At 61.9% G+C, this 27,600-nt stretch overlaps 3 protein-coding genes and 1 long non-coding RNA gene across 12 annotated transcripts in view; 1 reads left to right on the plus strand and 3 right to left on the minus strand.

Annotated features, from left to right (window-relative positions):
* The window catches only part of CDHR2 (cadherin related family member 2), a 76,872-nt gene extending 64,423 nt beyond the window's left edge, over positions 1-12,449 (minus strand). For both annotated transcript variants that reach the window (XM_078853965.1, XM_078853964.1), the window contains exon 1: positions 12,445-12,449. The gene's annotated coding sequence lies outside the window, so the exon portion shown is untranslated. The remainder of the gene's footprint in view (positions 1-12,444) is intronic.
* RNF44 (ring finger protein 44) overlaps positions 1-21,240 on the plus strand; it is a 38,305-nt gene extending 17,065 nt beyond the window's left edge. Inside the window, exons 1-11 of one of the 3 annotated variants that reach the window (XM_078853967.1) lie at positions 3,047-3,191; positions 10,882-11,063; positions 11,929-12,145; positions 13,266-13,433; positions 13,795-13,968; positions 14,452-14,613; positions 14,895-15,016; positions 15,239-15,326; positions 15,546-15,667; positions 15,903-16,002; positions 17,819-21,240. In XM_078853967.1, the coding sequence (XP_078710093.1) occupies positions 10,957-11,063; positions 11,929-12,145; positions 13,266-13,433; positions 13,795-13,968; positions 14,452-14,613; positions 14,895-15,016; positions 15,239-15,326; positions 15,546-15,667; positions 15,903-16,002; positions 17,819-17,881 (1,323 nt within the window). In that variant the 5' untranslated portion in view covers positions 3,047-3,191; positions 10,882-10,956 and the 3' untranslated portion in view covers positions 17,882-21,240. Of the gene's footprint in view, positions 1-3,046; positions 3,192-10,881; positions 11,064-11,928; positions 12,146-13,265; positions 13,434-13,794; positions 13,969-14,451; positions 14,614-14,894; positions 15,017-15,238; positions 15,327-15,545; positions 15,668-15,902; positions 16,003-17,818 lie in introns of those variants that run through there. The other 2 variants (XM_073355150.2, XM_078853968.1) reach the window with 2 other exon arrangements.
* On the minus strand, positions 21,068-24,371 carry LOC140915491 (uncharacterized). Its single transcript, XR_012160182.1, has 2 exons — positions 23,821-24,371; positions 21,068-22,014 (listed from the first exon to the last, which is right to left on the minus strand). It is a non-coding gene; the product is annotated as an uncharacterized LOC140915491 (long non-coding RNA).
* Positions 24,372-25,427: 1,056 nt separating this feature from the next.
* Positions 25,428-27,600, minus strand: part of FAF2 (Fas associated factor family member 2) — a 31,680-nt gene continuing 29,507 nt past the window's right edge. For all 6 annotated transcript variants that reach the window (XM_073355148.2, XM_073355143.1, XM_073355147.1 and 3 more), the window contains 3 exons: positions 27,212-27,383; positions 26,787-26,930; positions 25,428-26,208 (listed from right to left, as the gene is read on the minus strand). In XM_073355148.2, coding sequence (XP_073211249.1) covers positions 26,026-26,208; positions 26,787-26,930; positions 27,212-27,383 — 499 coding nt within the window. In that variant the 3' untranslated portion in view covers positions 25,428-26,025. The remainder of the gene's footprint in view (positions 26,209-26,786; positions 26,931-27,211; positions 27,384-27,600) is intronic.

Here is a 27,600-nt window from a genome sequence, read left to right on the forward strand (position 1 = left end):
TGGCCACCTTTGTTGGTTTGCTTGCTGCCTTCCTGACTGGTTAAAATCTTGTAACCATTTGGAGTGTTTCTTTTAGAGTGATGGCACTACACATTCACTAGCTCCACAAATCCTTTGCCTTGTTCATACTTTACAGGGATGATTTCATGACTGTAGAACAGTCCTCCCATTACATCATAGCTGTAAGCTGGCTCTCTCTCTTCACTGGGGCTTTCAGTGTGTCCATTAAATGCTTCTATATTAGTAGGGAGGTTTAGTTTGGACACCGCATCTGGTATTTAACTATGTACCTGGTGTGACTCAGAGCAGCTGAGTGAGTTTCCAGAGGATCAGTGGACAGTCAGTAGCACAGTCTCTTGGCATGCTCCCCTGGCCTCGAGGCACAAACTGCAGGCCTTCCTCAGTTTGCTTCTGGTGCAACTCCTGTATATTTGTAGGGTTCGGTGCTCCCTCATTGTTCCAGTATAAAGCCACAAGCCTTTCCAAATGCCAACTGGACTTTTCTGTTGCCGAAAAAATGTAAACAGTCAGTGTTCGTGATACCATCAGTTCAAACACTTCTGTCTGCATCTGAGATACCAGAGTAGAGGGGGGATTTATTTTATTTTTTTACAGTTTGTTTACTCTGTGTTTAAAAGCACTTGGTGCGTAATGAGTTCCATTGCACTCGGGTCCCCTTTTGTGGTTTTTTCACACAACTGAAAAGGAAAAGATGGTTGTGAAACTGCAGATTGGCAGCGGGACTTAGGGGCATGTGTATGTCCTCAAGGTACTCTGAACTCTAGAAATGACTATATTCGAAGAAGCTGACAGACTGGTTAAAATGAGAACTTGCTGGCTTTGGCTGAAAAGCCTGATGCAGAAACAATGAATATCTACATTAAAAAAAAAGTCTAAGATTCTGGTTAAAGCCATCCTTAAAACGTCAGTGAAAGCTGAAGCTCCATTACTGGCTCCCGAAATACTAGTGCAGTGCAAGAAAAGGGCCGTGTCGGCCTTAGCCAGGATCTTGGTATTTTTCACTCTTGCCCTTGGTTGTTTGTGCTGGTGTGAGATGGGGAGATTCTTGAAGTTAAGCAGGAGTTGGAGCAATTGTGCAGTCTCTGGCTTTCACCAGGAAGGACTGTAAAATGCCTAGTATTTATTTCAGAGTGGCAGCCGTGTTAGTCTGTATCCGCAAAAAGAAAAGGAGGACTTGTGGCACGAAATTTGTTCGTCTTTAAGGTGCCACAAGTCCTCCTTTTCTTTTTTTAGTATTTATTTGGGACTCACCTTTGAGGAAAACACATGATTAGGTGATGTCAAATTTAGCCCATAAACTGAACTGCCTCCATCTCGGTCCCCAGACAGCGGGCCGCTCAGTCCTGCCAGGGCCGCGTGTCATCGTGCAAGGCCCAGGCCGTGCAAATCGTGCAGGGGAGAGAGGCCTGGCCGAGGGCGGCTGGGGTCACGCTGGGACACGCTCACGGTCCAGTGCCGAAGGACAGTATCCCTCCTCCTCCTCCTCCTCGCAGCTCCCTGGCCTTGGGTAACCCGCCGTCCCAGGGGCTCTCCGTGGGGCCGCTCACCGGGGCGCCGTGGGGCTCGGGTCCTGGGGCTGCAGGGAGAGGGTCCAACCCTTCCGCCCCACACAGCGACAGAATCGCCCGGGGAGAAGCCGGCCCCCAGCCTGGGCTGGGGGGATCAGGAGTGGGGCTCGGGGGGCTGGCTCCTCAGGAGCAGGGCCTGGGGGGCTCAGGATCGGGGCCGGCTCTGGGCCGGGGCTCAGGATCGGGGCCTGGGGGCTCAGGAGCGGGCGGGGGGGGGGCGCTCTGGGCCGGGGCTCAGGATCGGGGCCGGCTCTGGGCCGGGGCTCAGGATCGGGGCCTGGGGGCTCAGGAGCGGGCGGGGGGGGGCGCTCTGGGCTGGGGCTCAGGATCGGGGCCTGGGGGCTCAGGAGCGGCCGGGGGGGGGCTCTGGGCCGGGGCTCAGGATTGGGGCCTGGGGGCTCAGGAGGGGGCGGGGGGGGCTCTGGGCTGGGGCTCAGGAGCGGGGCCTGGGGGCTCAGGAGCGGGCGGGGGGGGGCGCTCTGGGCCGGGGCTCAGGATCGGGGCCTGGGGGCTCAGGAGCGGGGCCGGCTCTGGGCCGGGGCTCAGGAGCGGGGCCTGGGGGCTCAGGAGGGGGCGGGGGGGGGGGCTCTGGGCTGGGGCTCAGGAGCGGGGCCTGGGGGCTCAGGAGGGGGCGGGGGGGGGCTCTGGGCTGGGGCTCAGGAGCGGGGCCTGGGGGCTCAGGAGGGGGCGGGGGGGGGGCTCTGGGCTGGGGCTCAGGAGCGGGGCCGGCTCTGGGCCTGGGGGCTCAGGAGCGGGGCCTGGGGGCTCAGGAGGGGGCGGGGTGGGCTCTGGGCCGGGGCTCAGGAGCGGGGCCTGGGGGCTCAGGAGCGGGGCCGGCTCTGGGCCGGGGCTCAGGATCGGGGCCTGGGGGCTCAGGAGCGGGCGGGGGGGGGCGCTCTGGGCCGGGGCTCAGGATCGGGGCCTGGGGGCTCAGGAGCGGGGCCTGGGGGCTCAGGAGCGGGGCCGGCTCTGGGCCGGGGCTCAGGATCGGGGCCTGGGGGCTCAGGATCGGGGCCTGGGGGCTCAGGATCGGGGCCGGCTCTGGGCCGGGGCTCAGGATCGGGGCCTGGGGGCTCAGGATCGGGGCCTGGGGGCTCAGGATCGGGGCCGGCTCGGGGCCTGGGGGCTCAGGATCGGGGCCTGGGGGCTCAGGAGCGGGGCCTGGGGGCTCAGGATCGGGGCCGGCCTTGTGCGCTGGGCGGGCTGGGCCCGGTGCAGCCTCTCGCGGGCTCTGGCCGGTCCCGCGGCGCCCCTGGTTGCTAGGCCCCCGCCCCGTCCCCTCCCCTCCCGCGCTGCGCGGCGACGGTTGCTAGGATACCCGCTGCCCCTGGTTACGCCGTGCCCGGGTGCCCCGCACGGCGGGGGGGAGGGGTTCGGCCCGCCCCCCACCCCGGTGCAAGATGGCGGTGGAGTGTGACGCGCCCGGTCACGTGCCCTGCCGCGCGCGCCCCCCCCCCGCGCGCGCCCCCGGCCCCAAATGTTGTGAATCAAACGCCCCGGCCGCCGCCGCTCCCCGTCGGGTCTTAAAGGGCCAGAGGCCGGGGCGGGGCCCGCGGGCGGGGCGGGGCCGGGCGCCCCCCACACGGAGCCGCGGGACCCCAGGTAGGGCCGGGCGGGGGCTCCCCGGGGTCCTTGCACCGGCGGCCGCGGCGCCTGCCCCCCCTTGCCCCCCCCCGGCCCCGGGGCGGCGGAGGCGACACGTGCCGCGGGGGGGGGGGGCTCCCGCGTGCGGCTCGGCTCGGCTCGGCGCGGCGCGGCCCCGCTCCCTTTGTTGTTGCTTTTGTGTGGCCCCGAGCACATGGCCCGGGGTCGGGCACGCGCGGGCCGGCCCAGCGCGGGGGGGGGCCTGGCCCTGCCCCCTGCCCCGGGGGGGGGCGTGGATTTGGGGGCGCTGCCGGAGAGGCTGGGTCCAGGGGTGCCCGGGGGGGGGAGGTGGCGAAGTGCAGCACCTGGTGACCCCCAAACTTAGTTTGACTTTCTCCTGCTGCTTCCTCGGCCGCCTGGGCCCTTTCCTGGGGCGCCTGCAGGGTGGGGTGGGGTGGTGGTGGGGTGCCCCCAGACCCAGGCTGGGGAGTTTCTAGCTGTAGGGGGCAGGAGGCAAGACCCCCGTGGAGTGTTCCCTTGGATATTTGGCGCTTGTGCAGTTAACCATAGACTATCAGGGTCGGAGGGGACCTCAGGAGGTCATCTAGTCCCACCCCCTGCTCAAAGCAGGGCCAATCCCCAGTTTTTGCCCCAAGTCCCTAAATGGCCCCCTCGGGGATTGAACGCACAACCCTGGGTTTAGCAGGCCAGTGCTCAACCCACTGAGCTGTCCCTCCCCGCCCCAGTTCTACTCCCCTTCGCCCCCAGCCCCTGTGCGCCCAAGGGTGCGGGGTGTGTGCGCATCTGCCCTGGGCAGTGACCGCAGAGCTCCAGCCCGGAGAGTTCCTGGTTTTTTCTAGTCTCCTCCCTGAGCAATGAAAGGGACAGTCTGGCCCTGGCCCCTTTGTGTATCATCTCTCCTGCAAACAGCGTCCCCCAGTGTCTGTGAGCCAGCCGCGGTGGGGCAGAGAGAAGCGAAGGGGAGTTACCCAGGAGTGAAGAGGTTACAGCTGGCACTGGCAAACAGATGGAGCAGAGTAAATAAATAGGCGGGAGGTTTCTCCAGATGGTGGGAGTGGCGGAGGAGAAGGTCCTTGGAACAACAACCTTGAGACGGTGTGAAAGAATGGAGGAGCCCAGTGCGAGGTGGGGGGGGAACGGGGAGGCAGAGGGTGTGTCTGGGAAGAGGGCTGGTGAAATGGTTGTGAGAAGGTGGCAGCCCAGGGGCTGGGATTTGGGGAGGCTGTCGAGAAGGGAGTTGCTGGGCCTTTGGCCTGTGGAGATGGGGTGAGGATTTCAGCAGGGGTGTACTGGGGTGACGTCCTCGGGGTGGGCAGGCTCTGGAATGCAAGGGGGGGTGTGGAGAATTTGGGGTGATGATGGATATTAGGGGGCTGGTCCAGAGGGCATGTATGTGCTGGAGGAGGCTCCCCTTAGCCAAGAGAGGCTTGGAGGGCTGGTCTGTGCTACCAGATGGGGGGTGTGAATGCTCTTGTCTGGCTCTGTTTGTGGCAGCGGTTTTCCCACACAGTACAGTTCTGTCTCAAAGAGCGGCCCTGCGGCACGGCAGGAGGAGGAGGGGGCGTGGTCAAGGCAAAGAGGGAGGGGCCGCTAAGAATGGAATATAGGCCCCTGGTTCTCCCTGTAGTGTAGACAGAGGCTTTTACCATCCTGCAGGTTAAGTGACAGGGTGGTAAGCCTCTGCCCCCGCTGTCCGGCGCAGCTGCACCAGGAAGATGCTGGGGTGTGGGCAGCTGGATGTTGTATAAGCACGTTAGCGAAGGCAAAGGGCAGCAGTAACGGGACTGGAAGGGCGACAAACTGAGGGCTGAGCGTGAGCCCCCAGGACTCCAGGTAGGGAGTGGTCCTGGAGCTCTCCCCACTGCCCTCTCTGCTGGGAGGGGAGCAGAGACACCTGCCTAGCCATGGGGGTGGAGTGGAGAGGCCTGCACCATTAAGTGGGAAGGAGGAAGGAAGGGGACAGCCTTCATTGGGGGCGTAGAGATCCCCCGACCCCTGGGGCCTGCTCGAAGCTGTCGGAGGGCCTTCCTGTGAACTGAAGGCGACTGGCCGCCTGGGCTGCTTTCTTTCCTATGACCCACCCTCAGGAGTGGTGACTCAGGGCTGCTGGGGTCTCCTGCGCGCCTGCTCTGGTTGTGCTGTCTCTCAGGGTGTGCATGGCTCCCCGCACCTCTGTAAAGGGGCCCCCCTGCAAGTAGCGAGTCTGGATCCCCCAAAGCCTGATCGGTGCTGCTTCTAATGCTGCGAGTTCTCTTTGCTTGCTAAGGCACTTCCTTGGGTCTCCTGAGAGTCTCTCCCAACAGTGCCTCTGTGAGCCCTTGTGTGGGACACGTGCTTCGTAGCTCGGTGCCTGAGCCGGGCCGAGGTTTGGCCACATTTTGTGCAGAGCCGTGGCAGCCTCTCTTGCTGAGTTGTGCTAGTTCCTTGGGGTTTTTTCTCCGATTGCGCGTCTTGCTGCTGTGGAGAGAGGCCCATGGTCTGATCTAAAAGGAAGATGGAGGTTGGCAAATATAACTGAGTCCGATAAATTGGCAGTTTCTAGCAGAGATTACTTGGGACTTCTGGCCTCTCTGCCACCACACAGGCTGTTGGTGCATCTTTGAGTTAATGGCTGTTGACTAGCACATGCCCCGACCTTCAGCTCTGAATGGTCTGGGGAGAAGTTCCTGGCTGGTCAGCTGTCGGCTCAGAACCCCCTGAAATGTTCAGCTAAAATGAAAACAACAAGGAGACTGGTGGCACCTTAAAGACTAACAGATGTATTGTTTTTGTGGATACAGACTAACATAGCTACCCCCCGATAGCTCAGATGAAATGTGTCTATGTAGGGTGCTGTTTTCTGTCGGTGTATGGGACTTACAGGGCCTCCATTTGTGTAGTATCTGAGGCAGGGTAACAGTGTGATCCCCATTTCACAGGTGGGGAACTGGTGCAGGGACAGCCCAAGTGAGGACAGTGACACAAAGGTGGGAGGGATCGTCAGTACAGAGGAGGATCGGAATATTCTTCAGGAAGAATGGGATGCCTTTGAGGACTGGAGTAATAGAAAAGGGATGACGTTTAATAGCATCAAGGGCAAGGTCATGCTCTTGGAGACTAGTAACAAGACTTTGCGCTCTAAGCTCGGGGCTCCTCAGTTGGAACTGACAGAGGGGGACCTGGGTGTGTAGGCCGATCACAGGGTGACCGTGAGCTGCCGGTGTGATGGGGCTGTGAGAAAGGCATGTGTTATCCTAGGCTGGGTCAGGCGATGTTTCCAGTAGAAAGAGAGGAGCGTTAACGCCGTTGTACAAGGCCCTGGGGAGTCCTCCTCTGGAATACTGTGCACTGTTCTTGTCACCCGTGTCCAGGAAAGATGAATTCAGACAGGAACTGGTGCAGAGAAGGGCTGTGGTGGTGATTGGGATGTGGAGGGCCGGTCCTCCGAGACAAGCAAAAAGCACTTCATGCGTTTAGCCTAGCAAAGCCGGGGCTGAGCAGGGATCTGGTTGCTGTCCAGAGATGCAGGTCGGGGGTGAACAACGGGAGGGCCCAGGGCTGGTGGAGCTAGAGGTCAGTGCTGGTCCCAGGCCAAATGGCCAGGAGTGGGGTCAGGCTGGAAATGAGAAGGGGTCTAACCAGCAGAGGGGTGAGGCTCTGGACCAGCTGCCCCACAGGAACAGTGGAGGGAGAGCAACATAATTATCTTTCATACAGATGTATGAGTGGGATTGTATGGCGGGGTTACCTGTGGTGGGGAGGGGGGGCAGGGGTCAGCAGCCTGGGGGGCCATTTTACGTCTTCTCTTTCTAACAGCTCATGTTTTAGGGCTTCCATTGGTCACCTGTAGGGTCAGGAAGGAAACCCACTCCCCGCCCGGTGTATTCTGGTTTGGGTTTTTGTCTCCTTTCTCTGAAGCCTCGCGGAGCCCTCTCAGATAAGGGGACCTCGGGGGCTCTGAGGTGGCACCAGGAAGTCTGTCTCTCAGCTGCCTGGTTCTTGCTCACATGGTCAGGATCTGACTGATCACCATGTGTGGGGTCGGGAAGGGGTTTTGCCCCAGCTCAGACTGGCAGGGACCTTGGGGAGTTTTGTCCCCCTCTGCAGCGTGGGGCTCAGGTCGCTTGCTGGGATTGTCTGGCTATCTCACATTAAGTCGCTTCCCTGCCGTTGCAGGAGCCTCGGGCATTGGTGCATCTCAGCGCTCCCGTTCTCTGCCCATGGCATGCAGCCAGCAGTTCAGTCTCTGGAGGACTATGGCGCTTTCCCGGTGGTTGGGCCTGGCGTGGGGTGGCCTGAGATGTACAGGAGTTCAGGCCTTAAGCTGGGTGACTGGTGGAGCAGGGACCTGAACCCGGGTCTCCTGGGTCCTAGTGCACTAACCGCTGGCCAGCCTGCCTCTGCATTGCTAACGCTTTGCCACCTGTGACTCTTTGGGTGCACAGAGAGCAGAAGTTATTCGCGGAGCACTGTCCCGGGGGTGGGGAACATTACGCTCCCTCCTTGGAAGTGCTGCCTTTTGTTCTTGAATCTCTGCAGTCAGGACGGGGCGTTCTGGGCGGCCCAGCGCTGCTGAAGCTACAAAGGGCTTCGCTTTATAGTTTTCTGCCTCTTCTAAAACTCAGTCCTTTCAGATAGTGCCATGTCTGCGTCTCGTCTCTCGTTGGTGTATAATGTGTTTCTCAGGATGCCCCTACAGTTCAGGGAACTTGGTGTTTCTAGGCAGGGCTTGAAAGTGCTCTGTAATCGAGGGCGGGTAGGAAAAGTTATGGCAAAATGAGACTCCTCCCCAAAGCCTGAGTGGCAGTGGGGCTATTGGATTGGTGGCCTTGCTTTATTTAGGCATCTGAGCGCCTCCCTCTCCTTTCCAGTGTGCTTTGATCAGCAGTGAAATAGTTGAGACTGACACTTAAATCACCATTATTAGGTTCCAGAGTTAACAGCTGGTTGAGGTGTATGAGCAGCTCATGCCCCTCACAGCTCTTGCTTCAGGCTGTCTGCGGACTCAGCCAGACATCATTCCTGGGTCAAGCTTGAGTCACAGTGGGATGGTTATCTTTGCACCCAGAAGGGCTAATGTATAATTAAAGCTAAGAATCTGGAGCAGGAGCTGGATTCCCCGTGGAAGCACTGGGGTGGTGCCCCTGTGGGGGAAGGCCAGCCTCTGTGTGACATTTCAGAGGTTGGTCTGGGTCAGGGGTCCACGCCTGCCCAGTGAGGGCGGCTGGCTGAGCGACAGCTGCAGGGGGCCAGCTGCCCTAGCAGAGCCTCGCCCAGCAGGTGGGTTTCAGTCGAAGTTCTTAGGGGGCGTTTCCTGCCCTGGGAACTGTTGGGAAATGCATGTGCTGACACGGTACTGAGCTCTAGTGCGGCCAAGGGTGTGAGCTGGCAGTGGGGGGGTCCGCAGCCTTCGGACCCCGCTCACTTGGCCAGCAGTGACAGGGCCTGCGTGATTACATCTGCCTGTGATCTCTGGGGGAGCAGGGCGGGTTTTTCAGTAATCCCACCTCCCTATCGTGGGATGCTGTTTCACCTTTGTGTTGATTGTGTGTATCACTGTATTGCCCACGGGCCCCTTGGTGCTGTGCAGATGCAGAGCAGAGAGAGCTGCTCCCTGCCCCAAAGAGCGGCTGGCCAGCTAAGGAACGAATGAAGCTCCTGGATAGGAGTAAAAGGGGAAGGTGGCACCCTGGGGGCGTCAACACTTCCCGATCTCCAGACCCTTGTGGAGAACGTGGTCCCTGCCCTCTCGCAATGGGCTCTCCGGGAGGAGCATCGCACCAGTGCCTAGCCCCGGTGTGACTGCCCCACGGCACCCCTCGGGCTCTGCTCTTCTTGGGGAGCCGCAGGGAGGGTGGAGGCTCATCCCCCCCCCTGCGCTGATGCCCGAGATGGGGCGGGCCGGGTGCCCCCAGGAGGGACGCTGACAGTGCCTGTGTCCCCGGGGAGGGGGGTGGAGCCCTGGGAGCTGGCTGACCTGAGCGGCAGGAGGGCAGGTCCCGGGCAGCAGCCTGCATAGGGGGCCCTTGAAGGTGCTGTGGAGTGGAGGGGGCTGGTGACGACAGCAGGCCTGGCGTAGCGAGGGGCCCAGGACGTTCCTGGGGCGCTGGCTGGTGCAGAGCTGTGGTGCTTGCAGGGATGGGGAGGCTGAGGCTGTGGCTGGCTGAGCCCCCTTCTCTCCCTGCCGCGGGCTCAGCCCCATGAGAGCCACCTGCCCAGCAGGTGTGTGCCCCAGTGCGGAGCCAGCAGCTGTGTGAGCCGGGCCAGCGCCCCGTGCCCGGCTGAGGCTTTACTGCGGAGCTTGGGCCAGGTGCGCTCGGCCATGTGGAGAAAACCCGAACCCAGCTCCCTGGGGGCCTCCCTGAGGCTCCTCGGCCCACAGTGTGACACCTGAGCGTGGAGCGGGCAAGCTGGCAGAATGGGGGAGCCCCTTGGTGCTGACAGGCTGGGGAGCAGCACTGGATGGGCGGGGGAAGGCGTAGCATTCCGGTTCTCTCTACCATTGCAGCCAGGAGGGGCCAGGGCCCGCTAACTGCCCCTGCTCACAGCTACAGGGCAGGCGCCGCCCTGCGGTTTGAACCCAAGGGCTTTATAGACGCCAGAGCCCGGAGTCTCTCACGCTTGGGCAGGCGGCTCAGGGCCACGGCGGGGGAGAGGCGTGGCCCAGCAGTAGCAGAAGTGGGAGGAGAACCCAGGAGCCCTGGCGCTAGCTGCGAGATGCACGGGTCCCCAGGGAGAGCAGCCCCCTGCGCGCGGCCCGGAGCCCAGCAGGACCCGGTGGCAGCAGGTCGGCTCCTGTCCCCGGTGGCGCCCGGAGGCTTGTCTAGTCGAGTGACGTCCCTCCCGCTGTGAGCAGCAGCCCAGCCACACGCCCATCCTGTGCTGCCCCAACCCAGCCACGTCCCGCAAGATGGCACGGCTGGGGGTGGGGGCTGGCCCCTCCCGGCGCTCAGCTTCGTTGTGCCGTTGGGACTGTCAGCGGTGCAGACGCTATGGGAACCTGGTACGGCGGGTGCCTGGCCTCGCCAAGCCCTGGGCATTGTGGGAAAGCATTACAAAAATGTTAATCCCAGGGGTTTAGATGCTGGCATGGAGTGAGAGCTGCCCAGCCCCTCGCAGGAGGCCGTCGGGGTCACCGCTGGGGGCACCCGCGCTGCGGGGCCAGCTGTTAACTGCCTCATTACCACGTTGAATAGAATATGCCCAGGCCCTTGTGCTGCTGAACTGTCAGCTGGCCTGGAGCAGGGGTGTGAGCCGGGGGTCAGCCCCCTTCCCCCCGGGTTCTCCTTGGCACGGCTGCTTTCGTGCCCTCCTCTCCTCCTTCGCTCCCGTTTCTCCCTTGTCTGCCCCGCCCTGCTGGGGGGCCCCTGCGTGTGTAGACCGCTGGCCTGGCACTCACGGCCTGTGCCCTGCACTCCCCGCCTTCTCCTGCCCCAGGAGGGGAGCAGCAATGGGAGCGTGTCGGTTTCTCGGCAGCCCTGGGGGGCAGGTGGAGCGGAGCGCACGGGGGAGGCGCCGGGCAGGGACTTGGGGATCAGAGGAGAGAGCGAGATGGAGACAGACGGTCTGTGTGCGGGAGGGGCGTGAAGTAGGGGTCCCACCAGGGCAGAGGCCCCTGGTGCTGTTGCCTATGGGTGGGAGAGCCCTGGGCAGGGTGCGCCGGGCGGCCCGCAGGGCTGGGGATTCACTGCCTTCTCGTTCTTGGCAGGCTGTGAGGTGCTGGTGTCTCATCCCGCTCGGAGCCTGAGGCCCAGCGCGCCCTTCTGCCTCCCCGTCGTCACCAATGCGACCATGGGAACTGGCAGTCAATAGGCGGCCTCCCTCTGCCCCCTTCAACCCGCGGCGTTTCTCGGGGGGACCCTGCAGCAGCCCCGAGCACCTCAGGCGAAGGTACAGTCCCTCCCTTGCCCGGGAGTGCCCCTGCCACCGCCTGCTGGCTGTCGCCAAAGGAGCGCCTTTCCTTCAGCTTCCTCCATGGGCAGGGCTGGGACAGCCATGGCTCACCGGGAGAGCTCTGGGGCCATTGCAGTGGGAGGAAGGGGATCTCCCCTGCCCGCCCAGCAGCTGCTTGGGATCTTAGTGGGCAGGTAGGAGGAGTGATTCATAACGTCCCGGGCGCCCCCCTGGCCGCGTGACCAGCATGGCCCCGGGCTCTGGTTCCCCGGGGACACCCCTGGAACGCTAACGGCCCACGCCTGAGGCTGTGCCCGTTTCCTCCGAGCAGCCTGGCGGGACAGACGGCAGTGCATCCGGAACTCAGAGCGTGGGGGCTTGTCAGCTCGGGGGGCTTGTCAGCTCGGGGGCCTGGCCGACCTCACCTGCTGGGGCAAAGCCAAGCACGGCCGGGCGCCCCCGGCCCCAGTGTATCCGACTCCAGCCAGGCAGGCAAGGCTCACCCTGCCTGGGAATGGGGTGGGCTAGAGGTGTGTTGGTCTGAACTTGGCACTCACGGGCAGACTCACAACTGAGCCCCGCAGGAGCCGCGCCTCGGGGGATGCTGAGGGGGACCTCATGTCCCAGCTCTCTGCACACCCAGGGTGCTCTCCTAGCCGGGTTTGCTCCGACCCCACGTGTCCCACGCAGCACCAGCCCCGCATGGTCAGTGCTGCTGTGGTCTGAGACCTGCCAGCCCCTCCCCCTGCTGTCCCGGGGTGTAATGTCTGCGTGGGGCTGGCCCAGGCACTGCCCAGTCTGTGCCAGCTGCAGGGCCCTGAGGTCATTCCTGGTCTGTTTCTTCCCCATGGCGGCCGCACAGCCCCGCGTCCAGGCGTCTGTGGGGACGACGCGACCGACCTCTGCAAACCCTGCTGGCCCAGGATGAGAACTACCTGCACCCTGCCTTCCCCCCGCAGCAGCGCCTCCCTGTAGACGAGCCCCGAGCGCACGCTCTCGCCAGCACGCCGCCACGAATGCTTCACCCAGCCGCTCACCCGCCCCACCAGAGCCCATTCATGGTGGATCTCCACGACCAGGTAGGGCAGGGATGGGGACTGCGCTGGCCCAGGAGGCAGGGGGGGCAGGGGTTTGGAGCTCCCCAGCAGGGAGGGGGCCAGGGTGACGTCCCTGCGGAGCCCCCTCCCCACAGGCCCATGTCCCAGAGGTCAGCAGTTATCACCCAGGTGCCAATGGGTGTCCCTGGGGCTGGAGCCAGGGGGGTAGCAGACAAGTTTTGACATGCTGCTGTGGCAGCTTTGTCCAGCCCTGCGCAGGTTCCTGGGGTGCCTGCCGGGGCCCAAGGACCCAACTGGGCAGAGGCTGAGCCCTTGACTTGCCCGCTGGTGTAGAGCCCTAGGGGAGTCCTGGGCCCAACCGATAGGCTGTTACTGCAAAGTGCAGGCCTCCCAGCCCCCCGATCCGGTGTGACTGACGCCCCCTCTCAAAGGGGCACCGAGCGCCCGCTGGCCTGGCCAGCCGCAGCCCCGCAGGCGGTGGGTGTGTCTCCTCCCTGGAGATTGTGCGTGGCCATGGAGTCCGGAGTATGGGCCTTTGCCGGCCCAGCTTGGCCACGCACCAGCTGCTATTCAGCAAGAGCTAACCGCAGCCAGACTCTGAATTCCTGCGGCCATCTGTGCCCAGAGCCGCCAGGGTGCCGCGGCAGGAGGCCTCCTTCCGACCCCCCCAGATGTGCGCTGTGGCCGTGCCTGGCGCTGCTGCGTGTGCACACGCTTGGAGACCCCGTGCCTGCCTGGCTCGCCCAGAATCGGCTCGGCAGCCTCCCGTCCCCTGCAGGAAGGGCTGAGCTCCAGGGTCCCGGGGCTGTTGGGTGAATGACCCATGGGGCGATGTCCTCTGATGCCCTGTGGCGTGTCCCCCTCTGCTCATGCAGATGCCCAGTGCCAAAGGGTTGGGTGCCCAGAGAGGCTGTTTTTAGGGGGAGCCCCTCGCCCCACCTCGAGCTGCTCCTGCCAGGGGCCGTGCCTGGTCTCTGCCCAGCCAAGGGCTGCGCTGGCAAGGTGCTGGGAGCCACAGGGCTGGGCCCGGGAGCGCACGGCCTGCTGCGAGGGCCCCACGGGGATGTGGGCTCAGCTGTGGCTGGGGCAGGCTGGTGCCAGGAGCCCCCTCTGATGGTGCTTCATGTGTCTCCCTTTGCAGGTGCACCAGGGCCCTGTCCCCCTCTCCTACACGGTGACCACGGTGACCACGCAGGGCTTTCCTATCCACGCAGGCCAGCACATCCCCGGGTGCAGCACGCAGCAGCTCCCCGCATGCTCCGTGATGTTCAGCGGGCAGCATTACCCACTCTGCTGCCTCCCGCCCCCGGTGAGTCCGGGGCGCCCACCCCCTGCCGCCTGGGGCTTGTGGGGAGCCGGCATCCTGGGCCCAGCGCGGGAGCTCTGGGCACGCCAAGCGGGGAAGTGCCGCGGGAGAGGGAGCGGGGCCGGTAACCGGCAAGAGGAGCTCTGGACGGAGCCCTGAAAAGGAAAGATTGGGGGAGTGGCCTGGCGGGGATACATCTGCTTGGACCTGTGACACCTTTGTCAGCCACAAAACCCTGTGGCTCTTGGCCCCCGCCCCCTCCCCAGCTGGGTGATCAGGGGATGGGGCAGCCAGGGGGCTCTGCGAGGGTGGGGTGCTGGGAGACTGACACCCCCCTCCCCGTGCGCTCTCCCTTCCTTCCCAGCTCATCCAGGCATGTGCCATGCAGCAGCTGCCCGTCTCCTACCAGACCTTCCCGCCCATCCTCTCCAGCGACCATTACATCCTGCACCCACCCCCACCAGTGCCGCCTCACCAGCCCCCACACATGGCCCCCCTCGGCCAGTTCCTGCCGCTGCAGGCCCAGCACCCGCGCATGGTGAGTGTGGGGACGGGGCAGTGTCCGCGTACTGCCGGGGGATGGGCTGGGCTCCTGGCCATGGAGCAGACCCTGTGGCTATGGAATGGGCTGGGGTGAGTCTGCCCCCCGGGGTCCCTGCCTGGCGTGCAGCCTCGCTGGGCAGGGGCACTTCTGGCTCTGCCTGGCCCTGGCAAGCTCGGCAGGGCAGGGCGGGCACGGTGACCTCTGGGGCTCGTGTTGCCAGGCCAGTGCCCACGCTGCAGCCGTGTTCCTGGGATGGACTCGCGTCTGGAGCAGGTGGGAGGGAGGGCAAGGTTTCCTGCAGGGTGGTGTCTGTGTGAGCTGCCGATCCCCATGGGGGCTTCGCTGGCAGGGCAGAGCGGCCCCTGGCCCCGTGTGCACAGCAGGGTCCCCTGTCACCGAGCCCCGCTCCTCCCGGCCCCATGTGCACAGCAGGGACCCCTGTAACTGACTCACGCTCTCTCTCCCCACCCCCGCCAGCCTCTGCAGAGGATAGACAATGAAGTGGAGTTGCGAGGGGAGCAGCATCCCATTGGAGGCTTCGCCTACCCGCCCTCTCCCCACGCCCCAGCGCTGTCCCCCTCCGTCCCGCTGCATTACCTCCCCCACGACCCGCTGCACCAAGATCTGCCATTTGGCGTGGTAAGTCCCCGCGTGGGGAGTGGGGCGGCTGGGGTGGGGGAAGCCTCCCCCCCAGGGCTCTGAGCTCGGGGAACGCAGCCGCACCCCCAGAGAGGAGCTGGGACAGGGCCGTGCTGGTGGGAAGCAGGGGTGTCCTCGGTGGAGTTGGGGCCCCGGATCCCCTGCGCTGGCTGCCTGGGGCAGCTGCTCCCCCTCTGCCCAGTCTGTGTGGTGGGGTACGGGCCGGGTGTGCCCCTCCCGGCTAGGGGCCGCTCACCTGGCCCCGTGCTCTCTCCCTGCAGCCATACCCGCCCATGATGCCACGACGACTGAGTACCCAGCGATACCGACTGCAGCAGCCCCTGCCGCCCCCCCCCCCGCCGCCGCCGCCCCCCTACTACCCCAGCTTCCTGCCGTACTTCCTGTGAGTACCCGCGGGGGGCGTCTGCGGGGCTGGGTCCCCTCGCACCCCCAGGGGCAGGTGTCAGGCCTCTGCCCCGCCAGGGGTTGCCTGCTGCGCCGGGGGCTGTGGGGGTGGGGGGGTGGGTTGTGGTTCCTTGGAAAAGCCCCTCTCCCCTCCCCAGTGCGACACATCCTGCAGGGTCCCGCTGCTCTTGGATAACTGCCCCGCCCCCTCTCTCCCCAGCTCGATGCTCCCCGTGTCGCCGTCGGCCGTGGGGCCCACGCTCAGCCTCGACCTGGATGTGGACGATGTGGAGATGGAGAATTACGAGGTGCGCCCGCCTCTCCTGCTGGAACTTCAGCCGCTCGCTGGGGAGGAATCTTGCCGTGGGGGTGTGGGGCAGACGCTCAGGGAAGGGGTAGGCGCTCTGCTGGGACCCCTCAGATGAGGGCTGGGGAAGGGGCTGCTGGCCCCTGGACAGGGGGGCTTGGGGACCTGTGCATGGGGTTTCAAGAGGGAGCTGAGCTCTGTGTCCCCGTTCCGCCCCCAGGCGTTGCTGAACCTGGCTGAGCGGCTGGGCGAGGCCAAGCCGCGGGGCCTCACCAAAGCAGACATCGAACACCTCCCATCGTACCGCTTCAACCCCGAGAGCCACCAGTCGGAGCAGAGCCTGTGAGTGACGCTGGGCGTGGGGAGTGTGCCTGAGCTCCTGGGGGGCAGGGGCCAGGCTCGGGGCATTGGGGGTGTATCTGAGCTCCCGGGGGGCCAGGCTTGGAGCATGCGGGCTGTACCTCAGCTCCCGGGGGCAGGGCCGGGGCAGGGGCCAGGCTCGGGGCACTGCACTGACCCGGCATGTCCCCTCCGGCTCTGGTGGAGCTGGCGGCTGGTGACGGTTCCCTCCCCCCAGGTGCGTCGTGTGCTTCAGCGACTTCGAAGCAAGGCAGCTGCTCCGGGTTCTGCCCTGCAACCACGAGTTCCACGCCAAGTGTGTCGACAAATGGTTAAAGGTACCTGCGCTGGGGGCTGCTTCCGCCTGGATACGCAGGGGCGGGGGCTGGGCGCCCAGCCCGGGGAGGGCTCGGGGGTGTCCGAGCCGCTGGGCCTGGTGCCTCTGTGAATCCGAGCCCGGAGCGGGTTTCAGCAGCTCCCTCTGGTGGTGGTGGCCGCTTCTGGGGCCGCGGAGTGGTGGGGTGAATCGCTGGTCTTGCTGCCCCACCCCCCTTGATTCCTCTGGGTAAACCCGATGTTCTTGGAGTGTGTCAGTGGGGATCCCCCGCAGCGCACGTGTGTGAAACGGGGCGTGTTTGAACTGCCCTGTCCCTCGGGGCCATGCACACGCCCGTGTGAGGGCACGAAGGGCGGGTCGGGTGCTCTCCCCCCACCCAGCTCCTGCTGCTGCCCGTGCCGTGAGCCGGGACCGGGCGCACGTGCAACCCGCTACTTCTTAGCTCAGGCTAGACGTCTTCAAACCCTGCCAGAGCCTTCAGCCTGGTCAGACAGCCCCTAACCCGGCTGCTCCCCGCCCTGCCCGGCTGGACTCGGGGGTCGCACATGCCGCTCCCCTGCGACAGCCCACGGGGCAAACGAGCTCCTGAGTCTTGGTGGGGGACGAGCAGCCGTTGTCTGCGCCCGCCGAGCAGGCTGGCATGGAGAACGGGGGGCTGAGGCTGCGCCCTGGCAGACGCCAAAGCCAGGCCCACGCAGGGTGCCTTGCAGAGCTGTGCACTCCCGCAGTGAGATACGGCAAAGTCCCCCAAGAGGAGGCCCACAAGCCCTGCATCCTGGGCTGGGGAGGAGCAGTCTCCGGGGTGCTGAGCCCAGCTCTGGGTAGGGCCCAGCCTGGTCCGGCACAGGGCCCGACGCATCTGTGCTGCCCCTGTGCAGGGTTACTCCTGAGCTCGGCCGTGGGCTTCTGCTGCAGAGCCCAGCATCCACTGGCCTGTTGGCACCCATGACTCAGTGATACTCCTGCGACATGCAGCCGTGGCCCTGTTGGGGTGTGGGGCCCACCACTGAGGGGAGGGACGAGATCCGCCCCTCCGGTGGCTAGATGGATGCTGGAAAGCCACGACCGAGGTCCAGGGGCAGAGCAACGCCGGCACCTTGGCTCCCTGCTGGAGGATCTTGTTGTCAGCAGGGGCTGTGGCCGGGTGGGGCAGATGTGCGGGGAAGGGGTGGGAGCCCCCTTGGACATGCTGGGCAAAGCACTGGAGAAGCTGCTGGCCCATGTGTGCCTGGCTCAGAGGGCAGAGACACTGCCTGGTCCCAGTATCTCCACCTGCTGCCAGTTGGCAGCCGAGTGCCCCCATGTGATGGTCAAGCCACTCTCTGCCAGGGCACAGGCAACGTCCCACCTCCTGCTCCAGAGGCCTCTGAGATCGGGGAGGCTGCCCGTGGGGTAACCTGCCGCCCTTGGCAGCTGGGGCAGGTGCCAGGCTTGGGAGCACCGTGCTGCCAGCCCTGTGTGCCGGACGCTCCCATGCCCAGGGAGGGCAGGGACGTGCTGCGTTTCCTTACCCTACCACCTGCCCCCAGCCCGCTTTCAGAGCCCTCGGCTGCACAGGGTGGGAGCTGGGCAGGGTGGCAGCTGGCTGGCACAGGGGCATATCGTGTCTATGTGCACAGCCCCTGCTCTCTAAACAGCCCCCCGGTGTCGTGGGTTCCTGGCTGACGGCGGCACCCGAAGAGCCAGCTACCACAGGGAACAGCCCTGTTCTCTGGTGACGAATGCGGCTGTCTCTTGGCTGGGGCGCCCTGGGGACGTGGTGCTCTGGCCCCAGGAGATAGGGCTGCTGGTCTCACCCTCCTCTCCTTCCCCCCCAGGCGAACCGCACATGCCCGATCTGCCGGGCGGACGCGTCCGAGGTGCACCGGGAGGCCGAGTGAGGCTCACAGACACTTTGCCGCACAATTCACTAGAGGAAGAGGACCTTGGGCAAGGGGCCCGGGCCACCAGCCCGCCCCCTGGGCCCGGCCGTGCGCTTAGCCCCAAGGCTCTCCTCGGCTGTGGTGAGAATAGAAGCAATCTAGGATCCCGGACACCCCTCCTCCTCCCCCTGGGCCTGGTGCGCTCCCCGCGGCGCCGGAGCTGGCCCCGGAATGGTGCTGGGGGTGTGGGCGGAGGCGCCCCCCCGTGCTCCGCGCACCCCAAAGACGCCGGCCTCGCGCCATCACTTTCCGCTCTTTCTATCTGTTGGGTTTGGGTTTTCTCTTGAGTTTGGGTTTGTGGCTGCGTGACCCGGGCGCGGCGAGGACGGCACTGCAGGAAGCCTGGCAGGTTTGATCGCACCAGCAGCCCGAGGCAGGAGGGCCAGGCGAGCTGCCCGGGATGGACGGAGCCCTGGCGGGCAGCAGGAGGAAAGGGTCAGTGGTGCACCAGGCCCAGCAACCCGAGGCATTACCGGGGGCCAGCCCTCTCCCACCCCCTAGTCCAGCCTCCCGTGGAGAGCGGGTCGGGCTGGGGCCTGGCACTGTCCCGCAGGAGCCCGGACAGGAGGATCCCCAGTTCCGCTGTCCTTCCCTTCCCCTGGGCTGGCCGGCCGCTCTGCCAGGAGTGAGGGACGGGGGTGGGGAAGCAGGCTGAGCTCCAGCTATACCCTTCCCGCGCCTCGCTGACCCATCCCTGCCTGTGTGCCCGGCGCGAGCCCCCTGCGCCGTGGCTGGAGCCCGAGTGAGGACTCTGCATGCCACACGTCCCGGCTTGCCGGGCAGGCGGCCCCGGAGCGGGCTCCGGCCCCATTTTTAGATATTCTCGAGGTGAATTGTAACTGCCCTGTGCAGAGGGTGACGGAGGAGCCCCCCTGTACCTCCAGCCCCGCTATAGCTGCTCTGTGCTGAGCTGTCGGGCAGCCACGAGGCTCCCAGCAGGGCCCTGCGCTGAGCGGTGGGGGGCTGGGGGGCAGCAGGTGGGCACTGATTTATGGATCTTCCCTTCCCCCAGCTTGTATCATGGAGAAGCCGAGCTGGTGCTCCCCCTCCCCCCTCCCTCTGCCTCCACCCCAGCCCCAGGAGAAGGTGCCCTGGTAATGCCTCTGCATGATCTGTTGCTTGTGCCCTGGGTCTGGTCCTGTGGGTGCACACACTGTGCTGCCCAGACGCCTCCCGGGAGCGGCCAGCCCGGTGCCTGAAGTGTTTGTCGTGGAAGTCGTGTTGCATGACGTAACGAGAAGAACTCTCTTCCTGGGGCGGGGGAGACGGACGCCAGCCCCGGGTCGGTGTTCACTATATGCATGCGTGTCTGGGCGGCTTGGAACGTGGTATTGACTCACTGGCCAGCGGGGGCGAGGGGCTCTGTGCTCAGCTGATTACTGCCAGGCACCGGGCTGCACGTGGCCAGCACCTCAGGAGGACCGTAAGATTTTCAGGACATTTCCCCCCTCCCCCCAAGGTAAACTGAGTCAGGAGGAGCCCGGGGAGGAGGAGCCAGCTTAACCAGCAGACGCATGCTGATGTTCCCTCTCCACCGGCCAGAGGTGAGAAGTTGGGGGGGAGGGAGGGGTCAGAGAGAGCAGCACCCCCTTCCTGTTTGCTGTGCCCCACCCCTCCCCCAGCTCACTTGCACCTGGGGCGAGGGTTGGCCACCAGAATGGCCCCCGGTGCTCTGAGCTTCCCACAGGCGGACTGGGGCTTTGCCCCCCTCCCCCAGGGTGGAGCGGGGCAGGGAGGTGGGACTGCTCTGCTGCTGGGAAGCCCTGGCTGGGCCATGGTGGCCGTAGCTAGGACAGGAAGCGGGTGGGGTGAGGGGTTTTGTGGATGGGGGGCGGTGGGGGCTCCCCTTTCTAAAACAGCGGGTCAGTGCCATGCGCTGGCTCAGCAGTACTGTGCTCTGGAGCAGGGGGGGACGTCTGGGGACGTGGCCAGGGGGACTGGGCCGGATCTCCGCAGCCATGCAGGGTTTGGGGTCGGGCAGCAGGAGCCGGGCTGCTCACCGGAGTTCCTGGCTGGGGGTGGGGGGTCCCGGGAAGCCAGACCCCCAGTGGTCGGTGTTGGGGGACTGGTGTTCAGAATCCAGCTGGCAGCGTGTGGGTGGGGGGCTCTGTCCCAGGAGGATGGTCCCCCAGCCGCCCCCCCAAGTTAGCTCAAGGCAGAGCTGGGAGCCTCCCGGCCTGGCCTCTTCGGGCCTCTTGCACCCTGTGCCTGGGGCACAGGCACAGGAGGCCGGGCTGTGGCAAAACAGCCACTTCCACGTGGCCGCAGCGAAGGCCCTTCCTGCTCTCGTGGCCAGCGGAATCGTGGTATTCTCCAGACGGGGCCCAGCTGCTCCATTATGCACAATCCCGTTTGTGGCGGAAGCTTTTACGCTGTCCCGGGAGAGCTGCCCTTCCGGCCGGCTGAGGCATCGGGCTGGGGTTTGCTCTGGGGCCAGCCAGCAGCCCCCCTGGCCTCTCCTGCCTGCCAGGCCAGCGCCCACTCCTGAGCTCAGGCAACCCGCTCAGACCCAGCACCCCCTCCCCCCCTTTCAACCCACACAAATAACCAAAGGTCTCTTCTGTACATAGCCGCAGCGACGTGGCTCTGTGTAGAGCCACTCGGAGCAGCGTTAGCACCCCCTGTTTTAAAGCAAGCCCCTTTACAGGTGCCCCGTGAAAAGCCTTACGGTTCTTTTGATGGTGACTCGAAAGCTCACAGCTCGTGTGCTGCAGAATTTATTCCAATGAGCAGCTAAAGTCTCATTTAAAAACAGCCCCCCAGTTATTTAGGATGTTTGTGATTGCTGATTGCGCTGTAGATACCACTGTTCCCAGTGAGTTCCTGTGGTGGGGTAGTGGACTGTTTACTGTTCTATTATTCCAGTCCCCGGGCCCTCCAGAGGGAAAGCTCGGCGGCCCCCCTGGACGGTGCTAGGACGTGTGTTCTGTGTTAGAAAGGTTTCTATCTATATATATATATAAATATATATATAATTTTTTTGCTCTGTTACTTGCACATTTTACAGTTACCTCATTTTCCCATGTATGTATTTGAGAAAAGGCTAATATATAGAGAAAACGGTTCTGAAAGCTCTAAACGTGTGTGGGTTTTCCATTCCATTGGACTCGTATTGGGTTTGTAGCATTTCACACACCTAGGCCGTTGTATTATATACATGTGTATTATACGGATTGAAATTTTTAACAGATTTGTACTTTTTTTAAAATGGAAGTTGCTAGTTCGGCTTGATCAAGTAGTGCAATCATTATTTTTTTTAATGTTGTGGCTGATTTTGAGAGGGATACTCACTAATAAATGTATGATGTATACCAATGCGCCGCACCCAGCCTCTCTCTCCTCGTTGCCTCTGGCTACTGCTGGCCCATGGAGCGCCACGGGTGCTCGCCCGCTTAGCGTGGGGCTCAACGCCTGCTCCCCCAGCTGCCAATCACGTCGTCAGCTTCCCGGCAGCCTGGGGCTGGCCCCAAGTCTACACCCAGCACAGCGGGCACCATGTCCTGGAGCCTGCAGGGCCCAGCATGCAATGCTCTAGCTTGAGTCACACTTCCCTTCTGCATTGCATGCTGGGCCTGCAGCTTCCAGGTGCTGCACCTCCCTATGGGATCGAAGAGGGGAGGGGTCCGTGTTGCCCTTGCACGGGGGCAGGAGCCTGGCCACCCCTGCCCGCAAGTGAGAGTCGCGGCTGTACCCTGGTGACTGATGGGAGCAGGGGGCCAGGCCCTGGGGGGAAGCAGCCCCTTGCTCCTGACCCGCTCGGTGTCCAGTGATAAATGAGGTTTGCACAAGCAGGCAAAACAGTCCTGGGCTCTGCTCCATGCTGTCAGGGGCACCTGCCCCTGCGGCTGTGTGGGACCTGCAGTCCCCCTCCACAGCAGCTTGCTGTGGATTCCGTCTTCCTGCTGCAGCGGTAACCAGGAGCCACGGGGCAGAAATGGACTGAAGCTGCTGGCTGCTCCGAGCACCAGGTGCAGCTCAGGTGCTGCAGGCGAGTACAGCTTCGCTCCTCCTAGGCTGGGTGGTGGAAGCCAGGGTCCTGGCTGGCTGTGCCACCTTATCCCTGCCTGGCCCACGTTCCTGTCAGCACGATTCTGGAAGGAGAAACCAGCGCAGCTGCATGTCAGAAATGAGGCTTCTCACAGGAAACTCATTCCCTGGGGGGATTCCACACCTGGAGAAACTCGGGGGGCCAGGCTGCAAGCAGCACCCTGGTGAGTCAATGGTAATAAATCTAGAGCAGAGGTAGCAACTTCCCTCTGAGGGGCTCAGCGCTTGAGCACAGGCTCCATGGCCCTGGAGCCAGGCTTCCCTCATGCTGAGCAGGGGCAGTGCAATCCGCCTCGGACTGTCACTGGGGGAGCAGGAGTCACAGGTGAGGGGGGAGAAGTGAGGTGCTGGGCAGCCTGGTGTGGGAACTGGCTTTGGGCCCTTATCTGAGGGTAGTAGAGTGACAATTCCTTGTAGTAACTCAGAGCCCTCACCCTCTAGTGTCCCATAACTGGCCACAGGAGATACTGGGTTTTTTCCCCACTGGTCCCCTTGGGTGGCTGTTTGAGAATTTCACTCCTCTGAGGGTTAGAAACCTTCACCTAATTTCAAGCCTAAACTTGAGGGTCAGTTTAGAGCCATTTGTTCTTGGGCCAGCATTGGCCCTTAACTTAAACTCTTCCTCTCCCTCCCTGCTGTTTATCCCTCTGCTGTATTTATAGAGAGCAATTGTGTCTCCCCTCAGCCTTTGTTCGGTTAGGCCAAGCTCTCTGAATCTCCTCTCAAAAGGTAGGTTTTCCATTCCTTGGATCATCCTAGGTGCCCTTCTCTGCATCTGTTCCAGTGTGAATTCATCTTTCTTAACCAGGGAGCCCAGAACTCCACACACTATTCCAGATGAGGTCTCACCGATGCCTTGTAGACTGATGCTAACACTTCCCTGTCTCTACTGGAAATACCTTGCCTGCTGCATCAGCCTTTTTCACATCCCATATCACATTGCCAGCCTGTGATCAGCCCATACACACAGATCTTTCTCCTCAGGTACTTCCATCTGATACATCCCCGTTATAGCAAAAATTCTTGTTGCTAGCCTAAGTGCATGACCTTGTACTGTGCACTATTAAATTTCATCCCATTTTTATGCCACTGGCCATCCAGATCTTTGTGTATGATATTCCCGTCCTCCTCCAGACTGGCACTCGCTCCCAGCTGTGTCATCTGCAAATTTTATTAGCACCCTCCCAGTTTGTTAACCAGTTCCTTAGCCTCCTCCCCTACCTTCCCCCACTTCCCAGCTGGTGATTCCCTGGCTGCTCCCTGACAGGAAGTCAGCTACTCCTTCAGAGAGGCCGGCTAGCGTACCCCCACTTGCAGCTTCCACTGTCAGTCCAGCCCTGGGTCCTGTTTGAGAGCAGGGAGATGTTCTCCCCAGGTGGAGCTCAAGCTCCAAGGGACTGCCTGGAGAGACCCAGCATGCATGCCCGCCCCTTCAACACAGGGATCACATCACCCACCCTGAAATGCAGCTTGTGCCAAGGTGGGATCCAGCAGCTGCTGGAGGTGCAAGGGGCTAGCACCTGCCAGATGGCAGCATCCTGTTGTGAAATGCTACAGGTTGGCTCTTCCATGGCTACAAGGGGGAAGCACCTGTTCTGCAGCTCCCTCAGGTGACCCAGCCCAGGCTGGCTGCAGCTGGGCTTTCTGTGCAGAGAGCTGTGCTGGGATTGTGGCATCCTTGAGCTCTGTGCCCGCATAGGGGCAGCTGCACCTCTTCCTTTAATCCTTGCTGCTCGCTTGAGGAACCAGGGGGTGTGAGGGGACCTGCTGGAATCTCATTCTGGCCAGGGAGTCGGACAGGACAAAGCGGCGGGGGGGGAGATCAGTGGTTGTTACCACACCGATAGTACCTCAGGCTGCAGAGACCCAGGACTGCACTTCTTCAGCAGAGAGTTCTTCTGTTCAGGTGGCCCAGAGCGCTGTCTCTACACTCGGTCAGCAAAAAGGCCCGTACTTAAGATGCAAGAGTCTTTTCAGGCTGCCTGGCTGAGATGCAGCCAAAGAAAGGAAAGGGGACCAATAGATTCCCTTGCAGGGCTCCTGCTGCCTTCCCTTACATGATACCTGGGTCCTTCCTGGGGAAAGCAGCAGACTATGAGCAGTGGGCTGTCAAGGGAGAGGGCACTCAGCCATCAATACCTACAAATCAACAGGACAAATGGGTTAGGCTTCTTTAAAAGGACTAATTAACGCTCCTTTTCTCTGCTCTTACCCTTCTACAGAACTCAAAAGCATAGCTGTGATAAGTCCCCCAGCTGCCACCACAAATATATGGCCTCTGGCTTTAGCCACTAGAACTTGGTGTCTGCCTCTCAACTCTTACCCTGGAGAAACATGGGGGTGCAAGCTGTACTTTCCCTGGCAGTGCTGGGAACCCAAACAGCGGTAGGGGCACCTGCCAGGGAAGGGTTGTGACTCCCTGGGCCTAGCACCTTTGGGAAAGGAGCAACAGCCAACATGAGGAAGGTAAGCTGCAGCGACTCCAGTTAGCACCAGTGTAACAAACACTCCAACTGTTTGGCTCCGAGAGACCTCAAGGTCACCTCCCTCCCTTAGTCTACAACTTTTCCGTGCAGCCGCAAGGCAGCATGACAGGAAGGGGGGAATTCTGCAGCCTGACTCAGGAGCCAGGTCAGAGACCTTAATAACCGCGGCAAACCAATCCTCTCCTCTGTGCAGCCCTGTACTAGCTGGAATGAGGCTGCAGAACAAGGAAGGTGCTTGAATGGATCTACTTCTCTAGGGCTGGTACCATACAGCAAGGATTCCCCGCACCAGGTACGAGCAGAGTGACTAAAATGAGGCCTCCCCACAGCTGGCAATGTTGTCTTTCTGCACAACAGTATCTGGCCAGCCCTGGTTAGTCAGTCCTGAGACTCACCCCTACGCAAACCCAATGAATTTTTGGACCGCCAGCAAAGCAAAGGCAACCTGCCTTCCCCTGCACCCCAAGGGAGAGCACTTGCACTTCATGGGGCCCCACTCAGCAGGAGTTCCTAGATTGGCTCATCTCTTAAAGGGCATGTTAGTAGGTGCTGACTTCTGCAATTCTACTGGGCATGACTAGGGAGACCAGATGTCCCGATTTTATAGGAACAGTCCTGATTTTTGGGTCATTTTCTTATATAGGCTCCTATTACCCCCCACCCCTGTCCCGATTTTTCACATTTGCTGTCTGGTCACCCTGGACATGACACAGGCAATGGCTGCTCCACAGCACCTGGAGCCAAGAAGGCTGAATGAAGACAAGTACAGAGGTAGATTAACCTTGCAACACGGAGCCTAAGACAAGATCCATTCCCGGTGTGTGCAGGTAGGTCATTAGAACCAGCTCAGAATGCCCCCTACACATGCCCTCCACCCTCTACAGTGGGTGCCTCGTAGCTGACTGGCTCCCCTGTGAATGGAACGGGAGCAGTCCGTGTGGAGAGGAAAGACTGACACCAGGAAGCATTCGCACAGGCACGCTAGAGGCAGAGTTTATTACACTACGCAGGCTAAGAACCCTGGGCAAGATCCCATGGCGTTAAGAACTTCAACCAGCTCTTTATCAAAAAATTAATACCATTGTCAACTCCAGTCTCCTTTGGTCATTACAAAGCAAGAGAACTAGTAAAAGGAAGGTTTTTATACACAGGGGGAAGCCGAAGAAATTCTGTCCATCCCTCCCCTCCCCAACACAGGCAGGCCCCCAACCCATTGCACAGGTGCAGTGTCCTTTGGCCACCAGGAGCAGCAAAGTATCAAATCTTCACAAGACGGCAGGCCTTGAGGCTCTAGTATTTTCAATAGAAGCAATATTTACCAAGAGCTGCCATTTCTGCCCTTCCCTGGGGAGGGCAATGGTGGCCCCCCTCCCTCTCTGCCATCAAGTGTAAGGGGATGACTGTGCGTGGGAGTAGGTGAGCCATGGATCTCGTGCCAGTGCAGACACAGAGTGGCTGGCGCAGGTGACGTGGTCTCTGATCCCTCATTTGTACGCAGCAGTCTTTAAAAAAAATATTGTATTATAATAATAATCTGAATTTCTCCTTCCATCGTGTTTTGGAAAAGTGTCAATCGTCCGTGAGGTCCTGAACAAAGAGAACTTCCGTGTGGCTGAGTCCAGCCTCCTGCAGCGTGGGGGGGTTGGGCCACTCCTCTGTAGGGAGGCAGGGCAGGACACGGCGAGGGAAGTTGGCCTCAATCTGGAACTTCTCTGGGCTCTCCTTCAAGGAGAATAGGAAGTCATGGATCACCTGGAAGGGAAGCGCAGAGGCATTTGCTAACGGACAGGCAGCACACAGTAATTCCTGCAGTCCTGGGCGAGGTACTACAATGCCCACCTGGTGTGGGGGCCGGGCTGCTAGTCTCTTAGCAGTCAGAGCATTTCGTCTGTCAAACACTTAAGACAACCTGAACCCTGCACGAGGACACAGAACCAGACTGCCCACTAGGGACAGCTGTTTTCTCAAGACCCTGCTTGAAGCATGCCAGAGGCTGGTCTCGGTTTTGCTGGGAAATCCAGAGCACAGGCTCAGTCCCTCGCACACCCATGGACTGAGAAGCAGCAGGAAGCCCACGTTTAGGAGAGGAAAAAGCAGTATTTCAGCTTTACATCTGGTCTTTGACTCTTCTCTTGCTTCCCTGCCAGCTGGATCCTGCCCAGCAGTGACAAGCGTGGTTACCCTCCCCCATGCAAGCATATCACGTCTGCCTACTGTGGCTCTAGCAAGGGTGCCCTCGTGACAACAGTGAGTGTGGCCACCCCCAGCCCGTCCAGCCAGCTTGAGAATTTGGGATTCTGCTGCTGCTCTAGACATCTGACCCCCCTCACCGTTAACGACTGTGTGAAATGGAATCGCCTCTCCACTCTGGAATCATTGGGCAGCTTGAAAATGATCTTCACGCTCCCTGGGTCATCGGGATGCGGCTCTGGGGGAAGGCATTCCGATTTGCGCACCTTCTCCTCCTGCAGAGTCTGAAAAGCAACGAAGAAGATCAGAACACCACGCTGGCATGGAGCTGGTCTCAATGCCAAGGCATAGCATGTCCTGCCCGGGAGACAACGTGCCCCACAAAGCCCCAGAGAAGACGTACGAGGCAGATGCAGGATTATACAAACTCAGCACCTGATTGGAAACCAGCGAGCAGGCCGACCACGAAGGGAGGAAGCCCTGGAGTGGGAACCTGGCAGGAAGCAGCAGCGAGAGCTGGGAGCCAGCGTTGCTGCTGTGCTTCCCAGGCTCACTTCTGTCTCACCTGGCGCCGTCTCTCCTCCGCTAGCTTCTGCTGCTGTACCTCTTCCTCCTTTCTCTTCTTCCTCTCCCGTTCCTCCTTTTTTTTGCGTTCTTTTTCCTGATCCGCCCGCAGAGAAGCCAGGTACGCCTCATCCTGCTGCTGCCTCAGGACCTGCGTTTGGTTTCTCTCCTCCCTGCAAACATCAGGGAGTGAGGGTGGTTAACATCAACAGACCAGAAACCTGGGCAGGGCAGGGCAAGAGGAGGACAGTAGCCTCCACAGCACTAACACTTCTCAGATGAGGCGCACACAGACGATGCAGAAGGTTTCCCACTCCTGAAGGAGGCTGGGCTCTCTATGGTGACTAGTCCCTGGCATAGATGGCATCCATTTTAGGATAAATGCACAAA

The sequence above is a fragment of the Lepidochelys kempii genome, chromosome 8 (assembly GCF_965140285.1).
Source record: "Lepidochelys kempii isolate rLepKem1 chromosome 8, rLepKem1.hap1, whole genome shotgun sequence".
NCBI classification, from domain to species: Eukaryota; Metazoa; Chordata; order Testudines; family Cheloniidae; genus Lepidochelys; species Lepidochelys kempii.